We start from the raw sequence: 22,859 nt of genomic DNA, 5'->3' as shown, positions 1-22,859 counted from the left end.
CTGCATTCTACTAAGCAAAAACATACTTTTTAATGGCTATAAATTGGCTAAGCTTTCTTTTATTCAACCAAACCACCCAGCACCATCTTTAAATCTCTCTCCCATTGTTTGTAGCCTGGATTCACAGACTCACTTTTTTTGGATCTGTACTTATATTTACAATACCAACTTGTACAAGTGGAAGCACATAGTATGAATGGGTAAGCATTAGGATACTCCTTTTTTTCTTTCTTTCTGCAGCAGCTGTCGCTGGCAGAATAACAATAGGTTAATATAAAGCACAAGCACTCAAACAGATCTGTACATCAAAATGTGAAAAAAGAACTGCTGAGATTATTTGCAAAGGGAGGTTGGAGCTATTTGGAAAAGTTAAAATGCTTTTCCATTAGACCAATGCATCTATCAGTAGATCAGAAAGAGGCAAATGCACAGCAGAAACAATAGGTACAAGAGTTAAAATATAATAAAATTCAATACACACAATCAATTTCAGATGCAGTAGCTACCTTCCCAAACCAGGCATTACTTACAGATTTTAAGCAGGATGAGTGAAGATGACAAGATAAAATTTGTTTCTGTCTCTTGGTTATGCTGAAGTTCAGCTTGAAGAGAAAATGGTGTTCTCTGACCTAAAAACTAACAGAAAATAATTGTACATTGTTAGTTTCCTCTCCTGGTTTTGTAGCTATTTGTGCCTAAATACTAGTTACAAGTACTACACCTGTGATATCATTTTTTTTTTTATGGTATTCACCAAGCTAGATAACTTTTCAATCCAGAAATATTCTCATTTCCTCCTGGCTGTAGTGTATAGAACTATATTTGACAATTAGTTGTTTCTTTTGAGTGGTACATATAGAAAAACGCTCTGATTGATTTTGGAATATTATTCCTTTCACTGAAAAGGATAAAAGACACTACTTTTTTCATGTGAAGCCTGGAATAAATTATTTTGGTTTCATTCTGTGGATTCAGTGAGGTATTTAGGTGCTTCAGTTTTTTAGGCATGCAAGACAAATTATTTTCTGAATAATGGCCCAAGACAGCAAGGAATGTATATCCCTACAACAGAGTTTTCCTATGCAGCCACTGCCTGTTTCTTTCAAGACACCAAGTGAAAAAGGAGATAAGGAAGCTTACTACATTCTTGTTAGAGGCACTAAAACAGTTGTACTGCATAGTCTAACAGTTTCCAAACCCATTATGTAGCAAATGTTTTTTAAAATTTTAAAAAGATAAATACAGCTAGAAAAACCTTGTACTGGAGTGAAATTAATAAACATTAATACAAATATCTGATGCCTGAAGCAGTACTTTAGGTTTATGCTATCATTAACCCCAATTAATTTTTTCCTCTTTAAACTAATTTTTAAAGAACAGTTCTCAACAGCCTGTAGCATTAAAATAAAGAACTAGCACTTACAAGCATTGTATATACAACTGTATTTCCCAGAGAGTTGCCTAGGAATATCTTGCCATCTGCTGGAAATGCGCAGATACACATGCTTAAATAAATACTGGCTTCAAAGTTACTGTCAGAGACAACAGTACAATGAAATAATGAAGGGAGAATTAAGTTTGGAAACCAACACTCTGGATGTTCATAACTTTTAGTCAAAAAGATAATTCAATAACGAGGTAGCATCACTCTACTAGGCTGCAGCAGCCAAAATACCAACATTAGGTCCCTTAGCAGACCAGTGTTCTCCACAGCCGCTAGAAATTTGTGGCAGAACTGGACGCTGAGGTTGAATGGAGCATTACATGTGTGAATCCAGATGATCACCATGGCCATATCTATATAAAACAGGAGTAGATCCACTGTAGCTGAGGTGATGGGATAATAACACAAGCTAAACCAGAACTTGAGATCCTGATACATTTCACTAAGAACTCTCTGCAAATTAAGTATGCCCTCCTTAAGGTAACTTACACTAGACTTCAGCAGCTCCTGGTTAATATTGGCTGCTATTGATCCTGGTTGCTAATAAGCCGCATTAACTTTAAAAAAAAAAAATAAAAAAAAAAATAGAAAGGCAAATCCTCAAGGCTATTCCCAGCAGGAGGGAACTCTTCCTTCTTTCTCACACAATTTAATTACCAATAATGGAAGGAAATCATTATTATCCCACCTCTTAAAAAATTATTTTAGGCCATGTGACAGAGATTTGTGATTTGCCAAAGCTCATCATATAAAGAAAGGAATGCAAGAATGGGAAACTCCCACTTTGTTGTGCTGGATATGGTAGGTCTTACTCTCAAAACAGAACGGAAATACTTGAAACAAACTTTTTTAACCTCTCTCTTTCTCAAACAGATCAGTTCACTTCATAGTCTGCTCTTCAGAATAAAAGATCTGATATCAAGAGATAACAAAAATTTTAAAAATAACTAAAATTTTAGATGCAATAAATATCTCATTTAAACCTGGAATAAAATAAAATTAAATTACCTGTAGGAGCCTGTCAGTTCTTCAAATCTAGGTGTGGTGGACAGCATAATTACAACTTTTTATTAAACTGAGGGTGGTTTAGTAGAAGATAAAAGTGCAATGCCCTGCCATCTGGATAAAAAAAGAAAAGAAAAAAAAAAGCTCAGGAATACACTCAGGATTTACAGCTCTAGGACAGCATAAATTGATTGTGTTTCAAAAACAAAATGCCAGAAACAATGATTATACAATATGTTGCATTTTCAAACCATTTACAACCTTGTTAGCTAATGCACTGAGCAAAGCTGATATCCTCTCCAAAAAATGCCATCTGCCCAGAAGTGGGAAGCATCTATTAAGAAATTCAAGTGTTTAAACAGTTTTGTAATATAAAGAAAATACAAACCAACTCAAAATAAGACTTCTAAAATAACAGCATTAGCACCAAGTGATCAACTACAACAGATCTAGGCAAGATGTAAAAATATTATTGTTGAGATTTTCTTCAAGCACTGAAAATGTACCTAATCTTTTGTCCACTGTAAGTTGTTCTAGGAAAAAATAACGACAATAAAACACACAAAACCTCAAATCACGATTCTGAAGAACTGCACTACCTTTTATCACCCAATCCAACAACTCAAGGGTCTGAAGTTGTCTAATAACACGACAGGGAGATCAAAGTCTAGCTTTGATTATGCTTGTAGACATATCTTACATAATGTTCTCCATTTTAAGCAGAGGAAATTTAGAACACATGAAGATTTAAGGTCCCATTTTGAAACCATATTGACAGTTTCCACTAAGATAAAATTAACAGTGGATCCACAAATAATTCAGATTAAAGACTGATAAATTAAACCATTTGATGCATTTCCTTGGTGTTGGAGAAAACATCTAGACTGATGGGAATACATTTTGCCACTTTACTGCTACTTAAACTAGTGCTAACTATTATTTATTTGTATTCTGGAAGATTGTAGAAACACCAAAAGAAGGCTCAGGGCTATATGGATTCAAACTCACCAACACATACACACCCACAACCCCCCATAAAGATCTTGTGAAAGTGATAAATGCTGTCTAAAAAGAACTTGATGTAGGTGTACACAAAGTAACAGCAGGAGACTAAGGATTTTTTCTCTTCCATTTTCAAAATAGAGATATGGCCACTCAACTCCAGGTAGTCCAAAAAATTTAATAGTTCTGACACCTTGGTTTGGTTTATTTTTCAAATTTGGTGGGTTACTGTTGCCAAATGGCAGACATAAATAGATCAACAAAAGCCCCAAAGCAAACCTTTTGCTTGGATAGCTTATTTGCTTGGAAAATCGTTTTAAGAGGCAAGGGAAATAGCTGTTTGGCCAGTACAAGCAGCATTTCCACTAGAGGACTCTCCGAGTTAACTATCCCACGCCTCCATCTGAAGAACAGGCAAAGCCCCGATCTCCTTTACACAGGAGGCGGCTTTGCTTCAATCACGGCTGATTCACACTTTGAAAGCAAAAGATCAAAGTGTCATTAGGAAAACAACACCACCACCACCACCTTTATAAAGTTAAGGGCATTAACCATTTCACAGACTTCCTCTTGTGAAATTGTGGTTAATTCAAGAACACTAACACAGCGTATTCCGCTGTTTTTCTGTCTCCCCTCTGGTCTGGCCACTCAGAAGTTTATCTTTGTTATTTTATTTCCTCCTCACTATCTTGGCCGCAGTTTTCATGTTTTAACACTTTTGAAGGAAGCCTCCTAAGGTCGGATGCTACATTTACACTCGTGGCAGATTACACTCCTGTGGAAGGGAGCCTTCCCAGGAAGCACCGCTGACAGCTCCGGAGGCGGCAGCCAGGCTGCTGTGGGGGGGGGTGCCGGCAGGGTATTTGTTTTGGGGGGTTGCCTTTTTTTTTTTTTTTTTTTTTTTTAAGAGAGCGAGAGCTGTGCTTGTGGAAGACCACGGCAAAGACCCCCTCCTCCGCAGGACTTCCCGGGCAGCAGCCACCACCGCCTCTCCCGGGCTCCGCTCCGCCCCTCGCCTCAGCACCGCCCCGGCCCGGCCCTCAGGCGGCCCCGCGGTCCCTGTCGCCGGCCCGGCGCGGGGCACCGCTCGCCGGGGAGCCCAGGGGAGCCCGCCGCCGCCACCCAAGCTACCTCACTCCTCCCGCCGAGGGCGAGCCCGCACCGGGAAGCCACAGGCCTGCGGCAGGCGGGACAACTCACAGCCTCTCCAGAGAGCTCCGAGGCGGGTAGAGGCGCCAAACCCCCCCAGCGCGGTATCGGTGGCACCCGCCTCTCCTCTCAGGCCTGGGGCCTCCTTCCGCCACGGCGCTACCGCCTCTCGGGGCGCGGAGACACTGCGCGGGCACCGAAACTCTGCGGCGGGGCCGAGGCGAATGGCGGCAGCAGCCCCCTGAGGGCGCGGGGGAGGGCGGGCCCGGCGCTGCCCTCCGCACCTGCCCCCTCAGACACCGCCCGCCCGCGCGCGAGCGGCGCGCTTGGCGCTAGCCTCTCCCATTGGCTGCAGGTGTTCCCCTACCGCGTCCTCGCTCGCTTTTGATTGGCTGAGGCGCCCCTACTGCCCAGGTAACGGTTCCCGGTTTATGATTGGTCGCGGGTGGGTGGGATCCTTTTTAGGGATTGGTTCCAGGTGAGTCGGGGCTTGCGATTGGCTGGCAGGTAGTGTAGGAGGTGTGCTATTGGCTGCGGGCGCTAACCTCCTCCGTCCGCCATGTTCGGCGCGGTGGCGCCGTTGCTCGCAGAGCTGGCGGGAGCGGGGTGCTGAGGCGGGACAGGGGCTGAGGGGGGACCCGCCTGAGGGGGGAGCGGAGCGTCTCTCCTCATCTTTCTTCTCCGGGGACTCGCCGGCAGGGAGGGCGGCGAAGAGCCGGAGTCCATCCCTGAACTTCCTGGCGGGACTTTGAGCAACTTTCAGGCCGTGGAGGTGTAGCCGCGCACTGCGGGGACGCGTCTGGAGACGCGGGCTCCGGGCAGGGAGCGTCGCCTGCTCTCGGTGGGTTCGCGGAGCAGGAGAGAAGCGGGACCCGTGGGGCTTCCCTCGGTCGGAGCAGGTAAGAGGAAGGGGCAGTCCCGAAGGCGTTGGGCGGGGAGAGCCCGTTGTCCCGGCACGGAACGCGGCAGCCGCCTGGGAAGTGCCGGCGCCACCCCGTCCCGAGCGACAGTGTCGCCTCCCGGCCGTTGTGTCCGTGTCTCCGGCGCTGAGGGAGCGTCCCTGGGGTCGGACAGGAGGGGTCTGCGTGTTCCTCCTGACCCTCGGGAGAGGATAGGTCGGGAGGCCCAATTCTGGGGTCTCTCCCTGGGACCTTTGTCCCTACTTCCCCAGCTGGAGTGGGGGTTTAGGGACCTGCCTGAATGTTTACATCTTCATGGGAAGGTGGCGACAATCTTGAAAAAACAGGATGCTTGTCATTCTCGAGTTGTAAAGGTAACTTAAATTGCTCCTTGGAGTTCCTTTGCTGCCTTTCTTGGGTAAACTTGTAACTAACGTTAATTGATAGCAGTCTTCCATGTGTATAAAAACTATTTTGAATTAAAATACTCTTTGGAAGAAAAGAGCTAGAAGCAGTGTTGAAGAATAAGTAAAGGTTTCTTTGGAGTACTTTTGGCCAAGAGAGAACTGTTGAATGTTTTATTAAAACACATCCTTAAGTGCTTGGGATATTTCTGTAAAACTAAACTACAGGGGTGTCTTTAACTGGTCTCATCTAATTTCTGTGCAGATCAATGGTCTTGTATGTTTTCCTTTGGATTTCTTGCTGTTCTCTGTAAAGCTATTTGTGTTTATAAAATTTGACACAACTCATTTATTTAGTAGCGTGTGTGTATATTCATCTGTATTCTGCTTTTCTTTCTATGCAGCTGGATTCAAAATCATCCAGAGGAGAAACACATATTTCACATGTGGAGCTGTTCACTTCAGAATTAAATGAGTTATCTGTCTTGAATGAACTTACTTCTATATATTTATAATTTTACTCAGAGTGCTAAATACAGACCATGCCTAGCAGAATGGGCTCAAAAATTGGCTTGAACAAAGACTTCATCAGAGTAAAAACACACTATAGTGGGTAAGTCGGCATGTTCTCTCCTTTATATTGTGTCCCATCTTAATTCTGAAGCATACTGAGCAGGAGTTCATAGTCTGACCTAGTGATAGAGTAACCAGGGCACTGGTGGATTTGTAATTAATGTCAGATCAGGTAGGTAAACTTCTGGGCTGTTGAAATACCACCCAGACTCCTGCAGCATGCTGATTGTGGAAAAGAATTGATAGTTTATTCTTCTCTTGAAAGGGGAGAGAATGTGCAGAACCGGCATACAGTTATTCTGGGTTGATGGGTTATTGATTCCTGTTTTGTTACAAATATTTGTGGTCACAGACAAGAATAGATCTATTTCTTGTAGTCAGATGCAGTTATTACGTAAAGAGATGATAAATCTTACATAATGAACTCTACAAGTTGCTGCTGAAATCAGCAGGAGACTATGAAGTACAGGTTTCCATTTACAGATGTCAATTTGTGACTCTGTGCTCCTTGGGAGAAAACCTGTAATGATTAATGTGAGTCCTTTTCTAGGGGGGATTTTTAGATACTATTTTAACTTAGAGCACTTCCTGTCTTGGACAGTTAGAGGAGGTGTTTCTTTGTGGATAGATATTTAAGTCTTGATAAGTGGGTGCCATTGTTTTTGTCCTTTTTAGTTTGTCTTATAGAAATTTTAGAAGGAATTATTGGAATTATTTAGGTAAATATGAGAAGTGAGGGAATTTTGCTTACATTGCAAGTTACCAGTAAATTTAGATGAACCTATGCAAGCTGCTTGAAGACTCAGTTTTAAGTGATTAAAAAAAAAAAAATCAAACCCACAATATTTGTTTCCTGTTGTGAATAAATACTAAAAGTAAACTCTTGTATAGTTTGACCTTTAATTTTTGATAGCTGATTTCCCCTGTTCTTTTCCCAGTAATTTGACTAATGCAGCTTGAAGGGTGATGAGATGTTAACGCAGCTGCTTCAGTTATCTTCACGATGCTTATTTTTGCAGCTCTGATTTAAGGCAATATTAAAAAGTCATGGTCCTTTATGACATTCAGTCAGTTGTCAGTGGAGTCAGGAAGATCTTATTACTTCAGCATGAAATTTTTCAGATGTGTTTAATTGGTTTGCTGCTACTGTGAGGACTTTGTAAGTTAATGTTGTTTTGGTCTCTCCTGTCTTCCTCCAAGGCATAAGTTTAAGTCAATTGAGGAGTTAAATATTTGGCCTAAGTAAATCCTTAGACTTGATTTGAAGTATTTAGACTGAATTTACTGGCGTTTGTTAAGTGACCTGAGTCATCTTTTCTGATGTTCTACTGCTAAATAAGTAAATGTTGCTACTACTGTGGTTGTTCTTATATTGTGGTATAGAAAAATGCTGTTTTGAATTAAATGTAATGTCATTATGAAAGTCACTCCACCAAATCTTATTGAAAACAAAATGCTTTCTTGTTAAACTTGTCTACCAGGTCAATGCCAAGTAGTTTGAGGTCCTGAGTTTAGAATGCTAGAACAATTGTATTAATTTGGTAAATGCCAGTAGTTTTCTCATAAATTAATATGAAAATGTATCTGGTTTCACTTTGCCTTCAATTTCTAGCTATGCTACTGACTTTAATTCTTTCCTTATGCCTAGTCATTTGATTTTTATGTCTTCAATTTGTCACCTGTAAATTGAATGTCTAGTAGAATCTGTTCATTTATCTACAGGTTAAGTTTTCATATGAAAATTTGCTTACTAAAAATATAGATAAGCTTTTAGTGGTGAGAATTCATGTCGAAACTTGTGTCTTAACAAAATACAGAGATTTGCTACTTGAAATGAAATACACTTTACAAGAAATCCATGTATGAAGGTAAATGCTGTGGTTTATTGTTACTGCTGCTCAGTGGTTTCTGAGATGTGTTCATAATAGTTAATGCAGATCAGTTGGGTTTTGTTGTTACTAATCTGCACTATGGCTTTGTTTTGGTTATTTAATAGATGCATGTGAACTGCTTTATGAACTCTGAGTGAAAGATTTGTACCATATATTTGCCATTAGTAATAATTATTTTCTGTTCTGTTGTCTAATCCTATACCTCTGAATCATGTCATTCATAGGCTTAAGTTGAAAAGAACACCTGAACTTCAAATACTTGGGTGATGCACTTCTCTGAGGTGCACAGATACACGTGCTTCTCTGAACCAGCAACAGGAGAGCTGCTTTAGCTCTCATTTATCATACATATCTCTATATTTATATATTTATCATATATACATATCACTTCAAAATCCCAGTTAAAATTCTAAGTATGAGGAAGTTCTAAAACACGTGAACATTGAGCTGTCTCTGTACAGAGTCCTAGTATCTTAAGTATTCATGTTTCTGGGTGTGACAGAGTTCCTAACATAACATAGTATAAATAACTGCGTAAGTAGATTGCAAAAGAAAGTAAACTTGTGTACTTCTCATTGCATTACTCCAGTTACTTTAGTGTATCTGCTTCATACCTGGTTACTTGAAGTCACTTCATTTAAGTAGAGCAGTGATGCAGTATCATTTGCTCTGTTACCTTGGTTCTAAATGGTGGCACATTTAATCTGACAATGTGAACGATTCTCTTGCTATAACTGCTCGTAGGTAACTTACTGGTCACTAGTTCTTCATGCTACTTTGTAGTGTCCAGTTTCAGATAGTTGACAAAAAAAGTGTCCTGTGGGATTCTTTAGTGTTGAGCTATGAATGATTTTCATTTATCTGTGCTCTGATTGCCTAATGTGGCTGTACAGACATTAAGATTAAACACAGTAATTCTCAAAGGAACATGGGCGTCATTGACATAATAATAATTTGAATAAATATCATTAATGGTTGCATCTGCAATAGGTGCTGTTTAGCATACTTCAGCTGTTTTGTCCAATATGAAGTCTGTTAATTGACCTGTAGAATGGCAGTGCCATCTGTTAGAATAATTTTAACAATTTAAGGCTCATTAGTATGCCAACTTTAATTGGAGTTTGTAGTGTGCATAGTAGAATATTGTGTTACAGCATAATTTCAGTTTTGGAACGTTGATTAGGTATCTGTGGGAGCGTGCTTGTCCAGAGTTACCCCAGATGTGTAGCTGCTTGAGCTCATGAGGAGCTGCATTTGTTATTGACCTTGTCTTGGTGCAAGGCACTGCACCAGACTTCAGACACTACCTTGAGAACTCATTTGGTCTCTTACTTTCATAAGTGCATAAAAGATGACTTTTTTAACAGGGATGTTCTTAAACTTGACCTCACCTGACAGCTCTCAGTATTGTAATACTAATACAATTTACAAGTGGGCAGTTAGTGTACGTATTTCTTTTTCCATTGTTATTATGAAGAATTATTAAGTTGCTGTTCTTTGAGAACTTTACAAATTTTAGATTAAAGGTATACTTGAAAAGGTAGCAGTGCTTTTAATATGAATTTGAAATTTATTACAGTTCTTTAAAATTGTTGTTTTAGAGCTTTGCTTACTGTAGTTTTTCTCAGCAAAGGCAAAATCCAAAGTTATTAGTGCTTATCATTTTAAATAAGTCATATAATTTAAGATTCTTAGTGTAGTACCTTGCGGTTTCTGGTTGAAAGACCTAAGTAGGCAAAATACGTAATATAACACGTTTTCTAAAATGACTTGTCACATAGTAAGAAAATAGGAAAACCATCTGTCGTGTTGGGAAACTTCTGATGTATTTACTGTATTAAACTAAGAAGGTAAAGAATTACACATGCCAGTAGCCATTAACTACAAAACTGTTTTCTAATTATCCCCTAAAAGGTTTTGAAAGCACTGAGGTAACTTAAGTACATCTCCTCTTTCTTCCTGCACTTGTTCGATCAGTTGATCTCCTTGAGTCTGTCATTTAAAAACCATTTAGAAAACAGGAGAAAGTCTAATTCATATCCTCAAACTTTGTTCCGCATAATCCATTTGGGTTTTTTATCTTTATCCCGCTTTGACAGCGGTGTGTGGACTGTCATGAGAGGTATTCTCACACTGCATGGCTTACGTTAGCAGAGTTCAGTATTGGGTTCATGTTCTCAGAACACTAAGGGTAGAGCACGTGATGCAGACTTTGAGTAAGGTTTTACCTCTGTTTTCTTGTAGTGGTATCTTTTGAGAATTTACCTAATCCAAGCTTTCTCTCTAACAATATGGTGGATGTGAGGAAAAAAATACATTTTAAAAGGATTTTACAATGATTGAGATTTTACTTCTCTCCTGATGGAACAAGTACCTGGATAAAATTTAAGTCTTACGGTTTTTACAACACTTCAAATGCTGTTAGTTATAATAAGGGGACTTGACTCACCCAAGTAAACATTCGTTGAAGATAGATTACTAAGACAATTCATTCCTCCGTACCAAAGTGTTTTTAAGAAGTTAAAGGCTGTGAGATGTAATCCTATTGACTTCTGGCAACTAATTTACGTTAGTGGGAGCATTTTATATGAGGAGTGCTGATTCTCTAAGTGTGATTTTGCAGTTTAGAGTCAGTAGATGAAATTGTTGGAATATGGAGGCTAATGCAGATATTTTCTGATAAAGGCTTTTGTTTTCACCTCATGCAGGGACATCCTGATAACCAACTTGGATGCATCAATAAGCTATGATGAACTCTGTGATGAAGTGCATGAGATGTGTAATTTACAGCAGGAACAGCCAATTACCCTCAAGTGGATTGATGATGAAGGTATTGTACTGAAAATTACTTAGGCATTCTTGGGTGTATTGTTCATTGTGGTATAAAGAAGCGGCATTGAGGAAAACTTGTATAAACAAGTTTCATGTTGTGGAGCTACTTCTGGTTTCTAAATACCAGGGTACATAACCCTGTCTTATAGACCAGGGAGCTTGGAGAAACGAGCCTCAAAACATCAAGGTTGATTGCAGTAGCACTTGAATTCACTTCTGTAGACGTGAAGGCTTTGTACTTTTCCATACTTTATGCTGAATGCTGTTTAATTTTAGACTTTCACAGGCCTCAAAATTTTCAATTTCAAATTCTCTGCAAGATCCCTTTTTGATGTTTTTAACCCTGTCAGCTTCCAGAATGACAGGCATTTGCGTCTTCTGATTTGTGATTTATCTCTTGAATGAGTGTTTCTGAGAAGCAATGCAATTGTAATATCAGAAGACTGTTTTTAACTCTTCTAGGATTTTTCTATTTTATGCAAGGTAGGTCCTAAGAATTCCAGTAATAACTGATTTTTCTCTTCTTATGGTGGTTGTCCCTGGCAACTGCATGATTGTCACTGACTGTAGTTTTGGTTATATTAATGGTCTAACACACCTTTACGTAAGAATTAGAGGGTAGATGTTGTCTATTACTATCCTGTTGGTGTAAAATGCAGTGACCAAACATGAAATAAAGGTGACTTGAATTTGGTTTTGTGGCTTGTGGTTTGTTTTTTTCCCACTTGACTGATACTTCAGAGCACCATTTTTCAAAGATAATAGGCATTAAATAAAAATTTATCTGAAGTAAATTGTTTCCCCATTGCGGTGGGGAAAAATGCCCAGTATATCTGAAGTCAGTCATGTCCAGAAATATAAAATGGGAGGGGGGGTTCATATGTGGGAAAAATAGTGTAAACTTTTGTTTTTGTGGAATGTGGGGTTGATAAAATCATGTAAAAATGATTTGTTGTGAAAGTCTGTTTTTTACACTGTTCCTGCATGAAAGGTTGATGTTGCCAGATCTCGCTGTTCTAAGTTATCTTCAGATGTAAAGCAGTTTATCATTATTCTTCCACAAGTAGTTGTGAGAGAAACTTACCTTTTCTTCACCCTTCCTATAGGCTCTGAAATATCAGCATGATGTGAGATGGGTTTGCATATTTTTCTGCTGTAAAATGTGGCAGTTCTCTGCAGCCTAAAGTTAGAGCTTTCTGGTTGCTGTGAGTAGTAGTGAAATAGGGATACTTGACACTGAGTGCCTTTGCTACCTTTTTTTGGCTTCATTTTGGAATGTGTGTGTCTGCTGATGATTTAACAGGAGCGTAGTGATGGGCCCAACTCGTGACCTAGTAGGTTGAGAACAGCTACCGTGCAGTTATACAACTGCATGGGTGCTCAGTTGTTTTCCTGTGACACCTTGCCAAAGCCATAGTCTACAGCAGAACTCCTGGAACTGAATGTGGAAAGGTGAAACAGTACTAAATTGATTTGGCTAACGTGTAAGTATGAGTTTTGGTTTTTTTACTAGTAGCTTCTACTGTTCTTTTAGCCAAGTAGCATCGTTTGGTGGGTGAGTGGAATTTCAGAATAATGATTGAGGAAGGAGGTATCCTGTAGTCAAAGAAGATTCAGTCCTTTTAAGATACCAAGGAGTAGTATCAATTATTTTTAAATTTTACTCTTCTGATTTTCAAGACAGAAGCAACTGTACTAACTTCAGTTTCCTAACCCTCAGTTTTATGGCAGTCTAATAAATAAAAAGTAACCTGATCAGAAGTGCATGGAGAGTAATTACACTGCATGTGTTTAGCTATTTGAACTGCATGGCTGCTAATAAAGGGAAGATCATTGTAGGAAGAAGAAAATCTCATGAGTTTTGAGTTGAAGGATTTTAAGAGATGATTCTTGTTAGCTGTTTCTTGATTTGGATATCTGTTGCATTGGCTTTTTGAGGCTTGCTTAAATTAAAACAACAATTTTTTTTTATTTGTAATTCTAATAAGTATTTTCTCTAGTCTTGGTTAAATACATACCTGTACAGCCCTTTTTCTAATTCCTGATTCTAAGTTGTTAAATTTCAACCAATCTGCTGTTTTGGCTGCCTTCAATCCTCACAAGTTTTATAAGTTATCCTGTTTCTGCATATGAGTGAGTGTTTCCACTTATTGCCACATGTAATTTAAGTTCATTTGACCGATCACACAAACAAATGTTCTCTTTGAACTAACTTAAAGCAAACAATTGCTGATGGCTTAATTAATAAAGAAAACCTACTAAAGAGCTGAGGAGAATAAATTTTCTGTTGGGCTTTTTTAGTGTTTGTCTGGTTTTTAGAAGATCCAAAATGTTTGAACTATGAATAACTCATAATAAAATCCCATAAATATATAAGGAATATGGGTTGTTGATTTGCAGTACAAATAATTCTTTTGACTTTTATGTTGCATCATTGCAGTATTTACAGATCATGAAGAGCAGTGGCCTTCAAAGAGGGGTAGATGCACCCTGGCATGCATCTTTTTTAAAAAATAAGAGGATTTTTTAAAAATTTGATTTTATTTGATTGTAATATGTGCATTGACGCTGGTGCCACCACGTGGCCTGTGTATCATACAGTCACGTGTCTCATGGTGGGCAAGGTGTGCTGTGGGAAGAGTGGGTGTTCCACAGAGTTGCAGGGGTTGAGAGTGACACCCTCACTCATTTGCTCGCTTTCAGCGTGTTGTGACGTACTGCAGTTTACGTGTGTCTCGTTAAGTGGATTTATGGATTAATTATCTAGTTTTAGCTAAAATAACCCTCCCCAGGTAATGCTAATAATGTGAGCTCAAGCAGACAACAAGAAAATGGTGGAGCTGACATTTCTCGTACTCCTAAGTATGAACTCTGTCAGCCACACTGCAGGGTAAAAACAATGATTATCTAATCAGATCTGACAAGTCAGTCAAAGATTCAGAATTATCAAGAACAGTATTTGAAATATGTATTTACATCCACTATTTTTAATGATAAACCTCACCCTAAGTGTATGTTGTGTTTTGAGATAATAGCTAATGATAGTATGAAGCCATCATGAGTAGCAAGACATTTAATAACTAAGTATCTAGAACAAGACAAACCCCTACCTCTTTTTTTCACTGATGTTTTAAGTCTTGTGATACTCAATTCAGTACTTTACAGAACTTCGCTAAACTTTATATTAAATTTTTAGAAGCCAGTTTTGAGGCTTATTACGTAATAGCAGAAGACAAAAAGTCACATACCACTGGGGAAACACTTGTTCTTCCTGTCATGGTAAAAATGGCTGGAATAATATACAGAAAACAAGATGGGGACAAACTAAAATGTGTTCCCTTGTCAGAAAATACTGCTGGAAGATGCACAGAAGATATTGCTGAAGGTTTGAAGAAACAAGTGTTAAAACAGACTATGCAGTGTGGGGGGGATACGGGATATGTGAAGATGTAGTTTTCTGTGAGTCACTGAAGGAAAGACGTACTGGAAAAGATACAAACTCAACAGTAAATGACTTAAATAAAAACAATGTGTTATGGAAAAAGTGTGTAAGCCTCCACTGATGGAAAGGCTGATTTGACTGGAATAAAAGAAAGGATTCGGGGGTAAGGTTGCAGGGAGCGCACCGCACAGGGAATTCATCCACTGCATCGTTCGTAGGCAAGCTACTGCAGCGAGGAGTTGGAGCCAGAAGTGTTGTGGAGTGCTACAGCATGTCATCAATGTGATTAATTTTATAAACCCAAGAAATTTAGATAGGCTGGTGTTCATGATACTTAGTAATAAGTTGGGGAGTGACCATGAAACTTCCTCGGAGAGGTTAGCTGGTTATCTTTCAGCAGCGTGCTTAGAGTTGCTTGACTTAAAAGGAAAATGCTTAACTCATCTTTATAAAAAGATAAATGTTCCAAATATGTGGACACTATCTGTGATGGCAAATGGCTGTCAGTAGTATGCTACCTAGCAGTTTTTTTGAAAAAAAAATTAAACACTGAATCCTAATGATGGAGAAAGTAAGTGCTTTTCAAAAAGAACTTGTGCTGTATGGAGACAGCATTTTGAAAATGAAGATTTGGAGATATTTCTATTGCTCCATTGGTACACTTAAACTTGGAAACGGAATTTTCTAACCTCTTAAAAACTCTTCCAAACAGTTTCAGTGGGTTTTGAGCCCATTAGTTAAAAATGCAACTCTTTCAGGTTAGTTTGCAAGAACAGCTGACTGACATCAGGGAGGATGAAAATTTACTAACTGAATGCCAGCAAAACCTTTGCAGAAATGGTGGATGGGTTTGAAGAATGAGTATTATGATTTAATATGGATCTATGTATCTTTGAAGTATCTTTTTTTAATTGTGACACCATTAAAACCAAGTATTGAAATAAACTGAACTTAGAACCAGACCTTTGAATCATGATATCATAGAATATTAAACCAAGATTTTCAAGTCATGAAGCATGTTCAGTCACATAGCTCTCACTAAAAGTTAAAAATATTTTTAGTATTTTGAGAGGTAAGGTTTTGGGCTATTAATAAAAATATTTTTAATATATAATAATTTTTAAACTTGTATATTTTCATAATATACATAATTTATGAATATGTTTTGGGGGGTTGCGCTCAAAAAATTTTAATGATGGGATGTGCTGTCAAAAAAAGTTTGGAGACCACTGATCTAGAGATTATCATGGGCTGTTAACACAGTACTTCTGCCTCCCAGAGAGGTATTTCTGTATTATCTTCCAGTTCAGATGTTTAAGATTAAGTAAAAATGTCCTCGCTTAAACTGATTAGGATTTATGCCTGGGAAAGGTCATCTTCTGAAATATAGGTCTCAGTAATACGTGTGTTCTGGCTTAGCTTCCAGTTCTCCCAAGAAGCTTTTCCAGTGCTTTCTTTCTCTGGCACCAACAAATTAATTCAGTGTTTTCTTATGTAACATCACCAATGTGTCGTATTGTTACTTCCCAATCATATTGAAGCCTGTTCTGTTAGCTGAGAAGAGCCGTCCTTGGGCTGACTGTCCTGCAGAGAAATGGAGTTCTCTATTTTCACTGCTTAAAGGCTAAGATCTGTACCACAGGTAGTTTTTAGTCTTCCAAATATTACTAGTTAGTAATGTTTTTGGGACACTCTGCCTGGATACTTGCATTCCTGCATATTTTCTTAATATAAAGATAATGGTGTATGTCAGAGAAAAATGGTAAAGGTGTGGATAAGGCATGGTACTTGAGCTCAGGCCTTAGTGTGCAGTAATGCTTGGGTCTCTGTTTATTTTTTTCCCTGTGAATTTAATCCTGAGTGATATCTTGTAGTTTAGGGTGTGTGGGGTTTTTTGTTTTATCTATTTTAATAGTTAGGCTCTTCAGAATATGCTTTAAATTGTGGCTGGCATGTTGCCTTTTTGAGAACTTTTAAAAGCTCTGTTGAATCTGTTACTAAAGAATGTGGGTACAGAAGACAAAAGTCTTAGAAACTAAGGCTTGATATATCTTTCTGAAAGAGTGTGTCGTTTGTGGGTAGGCTGGTTTCATGACTTATTTTCTGTTTCTTATTTCTTCTGTTTTGCTTTTCTTTTAAACCTAAGTTAAAAGAAAAAACATGAACCTATTTTCCTCAAAGCATACAAGCAAGCCCTGAAAACTTTAGAGACTATGAGAGAAATTAATTTTACTTTAATTAGATTTCTACATTAGTGTTGACATTTGTAGTCCATCTGTAACTTTCATCCATGTGTCTTATTTTTTTACACTTTTTAATCATAGATTGCTTTTCTGTCAGTCTAGTAAGAGAGACTCACCTAGAATCTGTGTGCCTTCATAGCTTTTATGTTACCATATCATGGTTCTGCAGTCAGTGAAGTTAAGGTAGTAAGATAATGGGCGTTTTAACAAAGGGTAAATTCATTTTGAATTAAATTTTCAGGTTACTAGGAAGTGATCTTGCTTTTTTCTGCCGTGTGTTAAAGGTCTTTAAGCATATCTATTAGCTTTTGTATTTTGTTGTCACCTTGAAAGCCAACATATTTTTTTTCTATCTACTTGGTTTTGATAAAATTCGAAGGGAAAAAAAAAAGTGTTGCTATATTTTGGCTTTGATCAAAATGCCAGCTTAATATCAAATGATTGCAAGAAAAGCAATCCTGGAGGCTGATACATTTCTTACTGACTAATTGCAATTCTCCAGTTAATTCTTTGGTCATAAATTTGCCTATGTATTGCTCTTTTATTAGGTGACCCCTGTACCATCTCATCTCAGATGGAACTGGAAGAAGCCTTCCGTTTGTATTGTCAAAACAGAGACGAAGGGCTGATTATTCATGGCAAGTATTACACAGTTAGAGAACCTGTATGAGTTTGTTTATAATCCTAACAGCTTCTTAAATGTCAGATTGGAACATCTTTGTCAAATAACATTATTCTGTATGTAGCTAGTGCCTACTAGTTTGTTGTAAGAAGGAAGTGTTCCTTTGGGTGTGGAGCCCAAAGCTGAGACTATACAGTAGGCTTTGATGGGGCTTCATGTTCTAAACTGCACGTATTTGTTAATGCTGTAGTCAAGTATAAGATCTTTCCAGTATGGAACCAAATTTTGATTGTGTAATTTCTCACACAGAATTACTTAAATGCTTGCAGAAACTGTCTTTGTGTAAATATATTCAAGAATCAAGGAAAGCGTACTACTGAGAATGTTTTGACTTAAAAATCTTAATGTTTTTGTTTTAGTTTTCTCAAGTATTCCAGAGAAACCTGGCATGCCCTGTCCAGGAGAAGATAGTGAGTACTAAAATGTTATCAAGTTTTATCTTTGTTTTTTCAGTCACAAGGAAAACAAATATATTGAAAGATGTTCATAATCAAGTGTTAAGTACATGTATATGTCTTGTGGTTTCTTAATAGAATGTAAAATGTTCCATATTTCATCAACGCAGAAGTATAAATCAACATTGTAGTACTGTTTCAATGTTTCTGAGGATTAATACTGGTTTCCAGTGACTGATATATTGGGAGGAAAAGAGGTCAGGATTTTAGATGCGTACTTGAATGTGGTCCTTTGCTTTTGTGGTTCTTTCGGTCTCTTAACTTCCAGGGCAAAGTGATGTACTGAAGGAGAGAGATGCAGCCTTTTTTTATAAAAAGCTTATTAATTTCTAAAAAGAATCCTGTGAAAGGTAGATAAACCTCCAGTGGAAGAATACGTGATTGATGTGGTTTACTTGTATTTCAGTAACAAACTGCACAGGCTTAGAAGTATTAAACAGCTGTATAGTCACTTTTCATTAATGAAAATGATGTTATCAGTATATTAGTTCATATCTTTGTAAATGTTAAGGCAAGGAGTGTGACTGGGTGTCAGAGTTACCAGGTGATGCTTGGCTAGTCACAGTAGTATGAGTAAAAGCTAACTGAAGAATTGAAGGACCCTTGCTTATCTCCTTGGAAGATACAAGAGCAGATAAAATTAATTGCTGATAAAAGCAAGTAACACACACTTGCTTTTACGTGTACTTGCTTGGTGTGGTTTTGAGATTGTACCAATAGGAGAAGACTACTTAGTTGGTCGGGATCTACTGACAGACTGGCTAAAAATGTGTAGTACAGTGGTCACTAGTTGGGAATCATATTTTTAGAGAAATAATACTAATATACTAATTGCTCTGTTGAGGACTTTTACTAAAATTTAGAAGATGGAGATGGAATAAATAGCAAAATATTACAGTTTAAATACAATTTTTTACATTTAAACTACAGTAAATGAAAGGTTAAGTGTAAAAAGCAGACGAGTTTTCATGTTGTAGCTAGGTTGTTCAAGTTGTCTTACGGAAGGAAAGAAAGAGTAAATGTGCAACACTATCTGCTGTTCAGCCAGTTAGAGAAAATAAAGACTGTTTTCTATGCTGATTAGGAGTGTTAAAGAAACTATTTTCCTTAAGACGCTTCATTTCTTTTCCAAAAAGAAAAAAGAAGATATCTATGTGATCTTCCCAGTTTATTTTTAGGGTGAGCCAAGCAAACATTTGTGTAGCTGTTTTCAATATACTACTTTCCATATATCTGAGGTTTTTTTCATGCCTTGTTTAATGTTGTTTTTGTACTTGCTTGTCTCTATCAGAATAGTAGCTCAGTAGGTTTCTTACTAATTTTGCTCAAGTTTCAACAAGGAAGTGGGCAACCGGTCCATCTTGCTATGTCACATAATGTACTTCTACTCATGTGCAAGCAAATAAGACTTAATGTCAGTACTTGTTTGTCTGTGAGTTAAAATTCAAGTGAGGACCGTGTAGCTGTATTTTACCATATGTTGAAACTTTATAGATTTTACTATGCTGTCACTTTCCAGTTTAGCGTAACAGCTTGAAAATATCTTGTGGGAAAATATTTTCAGGCTTGAGTTTCATGATCATTCTGGAAAGAGTGGTCTTAGGTTTAAATGTGTTCTTGATGTGAATTGTGAGTTACGGAAGGTGTTATGACCTCAGCTGAATCTCTTCCCTGACAAGGTCAGGTTTGGGTTGGCAGGCAAAAGTTGAACCTCTATCTACAGAAACTATTGTTAGCAGCAGTGAAAGTTTCGGTTTTCCCCACACCTTCTTACTTTTCCCAAGTATTATTTTGGAAACGATGCTTTAGGATGTTTGGATAGTTCAATGTCTTGTGTGCCTTTGCCTTTTGTGAGAATGACAGTAGAAGAGAAAGTGCTGAATTTGGGGATTAGCTAGCCTTAGAATGTCTGTTATGTTCTACCAGGGCAGATTTTGATGCCAAAGATGAAATAGAAGTGTTAATATAATACTCCATCATAAGTCTTCAGATGGTGTTCTGTGAAACAGCTGTCTTTCAGTGAAGACAGAACGGTTGATTTTATTTAAAATTCTAACTTTGGGGTGTCTCCCCCCCCTTAATTCTGCAACTAAGAATGGAACAACCAAGTCTGGCATCACTACAGTATTTGGGGCTATTTCACAATGTGCTGAAACCTATTTTGTTTTCTTTTTCGAACTTGTTGGATGAAAACTGTGGGGAGTGAGCTCATAGGCACATCTGGGCCACTCTGCTTTCCCAATATGGGAACTGAAAGAACCAGCTGACTCTAGCTCTGCTTCCATTCCTGTAGCTGTTTAAAGAGGGAAGGAGGAAATAAATCGTGTTGTATCAACCTAGACTGGTGCTAGTCCCAAATAGAATTATTTGCCCTTATTTGTGAAAACACAAAGCAAACTAATGTGAAATACTGTCAAGAAAAGTAAGCTAACTGGAGGAGGGAAAAGGCTGTTCCTTAAAGGGGTGTCTGTGCGAGTGGTGTGGCATAATAAGTTCACTGCAATTTAATAATCTCCTTAAAAGTGTAGATATTTTAGTACAGAAGTTTTTTGTGTTGATTTGTTAGATGCTTTAGTTATCTGAAGCCACGAGATGAACTACATAGCACATAGATTGGTGTGGCTCAGATGACCTGGTTATTCTGTCTGTAGGGTATTCCTCCCTGCATGGTATTACAGGTCATGTTGGATCATACTTTGTTTAAAAAGCCTGTTTAGTAGGATGTGCTCGGTAAATCATTTGTAGTTGGGTTTCTCATAATTTAATGAGTTAATTCAGGGCATACTGCCTCTTTGCATCCATGGGGCCTGCACAGAAATCTGGTACTGTGGCCTAGTTGTAACTATTTTCAAATTGTTTTACAACAGACCTATTAAATGGTGATGGTGCTAATTTAGCATAAAGTAATGCTTTTGATGTTATTGCTTGTTAGCTAAAGGCATACAACAAACATCTGCATTGCACTTAGACTGCATGGAAATGTTATTGATATTGGTGATATAGTTTATTTAAAAGACTGTTTATTTTGACAGGACTAAAATATTGTCCTTTTTTCAGAAAATATTTGGTATGTTTCAAAGTCTTTATTTCTATATGAGAGTATTACGTATGCACTTCTCTAGAGCATCATGGTTACACTATAAAGGAGCTTAGAAGTTTGCCTGAAGTTATTTCCAGAGGCAAATGAACAGTTAACTAGTCACTCTGTCCAAAATGGGCTTCTACTTAAATTAGCAGTCTCTAAGGGTGGACTTCTAGTTTGTTACAGAACTGCAGACAGTTTGAAATGGAATTTTTAACCAAAGCTATTCAATTGCTAAATAATTTAATTTGCAATATATTGCTCAGACTTGTTCATACTAGGTCATGGAGTGGCTCTTTGTGATAGTATGTGACTTTCTCAATTGCAAATATTTTGCAGAGAATTTCTGTAGAATTGTAAGTTTTTCTTTCCACTTCCTTCAGAACAAGAATGCTTTGGAAGAAGAGGGCAGAAATACATGCTGAATGGTTTGCGTTTGTGTTGAAATCTAATAATAGAGTTGCTAGCTGTCCTGGACCTTTGTGAAATTGATACGGTTTTGAACTGTACCAGCCAGTAAAGCTTGAAATAAATGCATGTAATCCATTAATGGAATAAACCGTGTGACTAATAATTCAATTCTATTTGCATGCCTTAGAAAAGTTCTTTTTGTGCTTGAAGAACCTACCTTCTTCTGTGGATGTGATGCTGTCTGCAAGATGGAATTTGCAGTCTCCAGCATCTGAACTTATATTGTCTCTGTATTCCTTTTGCCCCTGAATTTTTACACTTTTTTTCTTTCTTAATTTATTTTATTTTTGGTGAGACCCAGCTCCCACTATAAATGCACGGCTGCTGTTGCAGCAACAGTACCTTTCACCTTCAGGCAGACAGTTAACCCGTGCCCCCAGACTGGAATGACAGTGCTGCGACGTGGGTGAGGTGCCAGGATTTCTAAACCATCTAGCATCTCTTCCCAGATACTGAATGTGACCTCTCATAGGCGTTTCTAGCATCTGCTGGACTGGAGCCTCGGATACTTTATCACAGTGATTCCTGATAAAGATGGCAGGCTTTTAGACCAGTCTTTCGTATTTAAATTTTTTTTTTTTACTTTTCTAGTAGATGAGATCAAATCTTTTGGATTTGATACTAAACAAGGCTGTTTTTGAAATGTTTAGGTGTGTATTTCTCTTCTGTGCTCATAAGCGATAGCCTTCCCGATACCCTGATACAAGGCATGGTATCTGATTGGCAGTTTTATAACTTACTTATTGTAGTCTCAGCTTATTTACACTGACAGATCTTGATCTGATTTATCACTCTTGGTGCTGCAGCACATTGTATAACAAAGCATGTTCAGCTGAACAATTTCTATCGATTTGTAGGACTTCCCTAATGGAATTGCTGGTTTTATCAGAGAAATACTTGTTTTTGTGACATCAGCTCCTTGACATCCATGCCATGTTTTAGTTTGTGCCTCAGCTGCTAGCTACAGCCTCTCAAGGGAGCCAGTACCACCCGTGCCTGGATACATGAGGCAGAGATGTGAAAGGGAGAGACGGGGGTAACCAGTCTTCCATTAAATATTTGCTCTTAATGTTCGAGCTGATCCTGCCTATTGTCCTTGGTATCTAATGGTATTCAAACAGCGGCATCAGTGGAATAAAGGGAGAATGTTTCATTTCATACCTACTACATTGTAAAGCGTAAAGAATTACATGCTGAAGAAGCTAAAGAATAAAACCCAGTGAGTAATGCATGCTTTTTCTATAGATTTTATGTATCATCATTGTGATTGCTGTTATAAATTGA

The 22,859-nt window shown here is 38.2% G+C and overlaps 1 protein-coding gene across 8 annotated transcripts in view; it reads left to right on the top strand.

Moving 5' to 3' along the window:
• Positions 1–4,563: 4,563 nt before the first annotated feature.
• The window catches only part of PRKCZ (protein kinase C zeta), a 69,231-nt gene continuing 50,935 nt past the window's right edge, over positions 4,564–22,859 (top strand). For 3 of the 8 annotated variants that reach the window (XR_012631995.1, XR_012631994.1, XR_012631993.1), the window contains exons 1-5: positions 5,185–5,499; positions 6,308–6,516; positions 11,077–11,198; positions 17,434–17,523; positions 17,927–17,977. Coding sequence is in view for 4 of the 8 variants with exons in the window: in XM_074892574.1 (XP_074748675.1) it covers positions 6,446–6,516; positions 11,077–11,198; positions 17,434–17,523; positions 17,927–17,977 (334 nt within the window). In the remaining 4 variants the exon portion in view is untranslated. Of the gene's footprint in view, positions 4,678–4,742; positions 5,015–5,184; positions 5,500–6,307; positions 6,517–11,076; positions 11,199–17,433; positions 17,524–17,926; positions 17,978–22,558; positions 22,795–22,859 lie in introns of those variants that run through there. The other 5 variants (XM_074892572.1, XM_074892574.1, XM_074892573.1 and 2 more) reach the window with 5 other exon arrangements.

This window comes from Strix uralensis, chromosome 23, assembly GCF_047716275.1.
Source record: "Strix uralensis isolate ZFMK-TIS-50842 chromosome 23, bStrUra1, whole genome shotgun sequence".
NCBI lineage: Eukaryota > Metazoa > Chordata > Aves > Strigiformes > Strigidae > Strix > Strix uralensis.
This window is presented reverse-complemented; position numbering and strand designations above follow the sequence as displayed.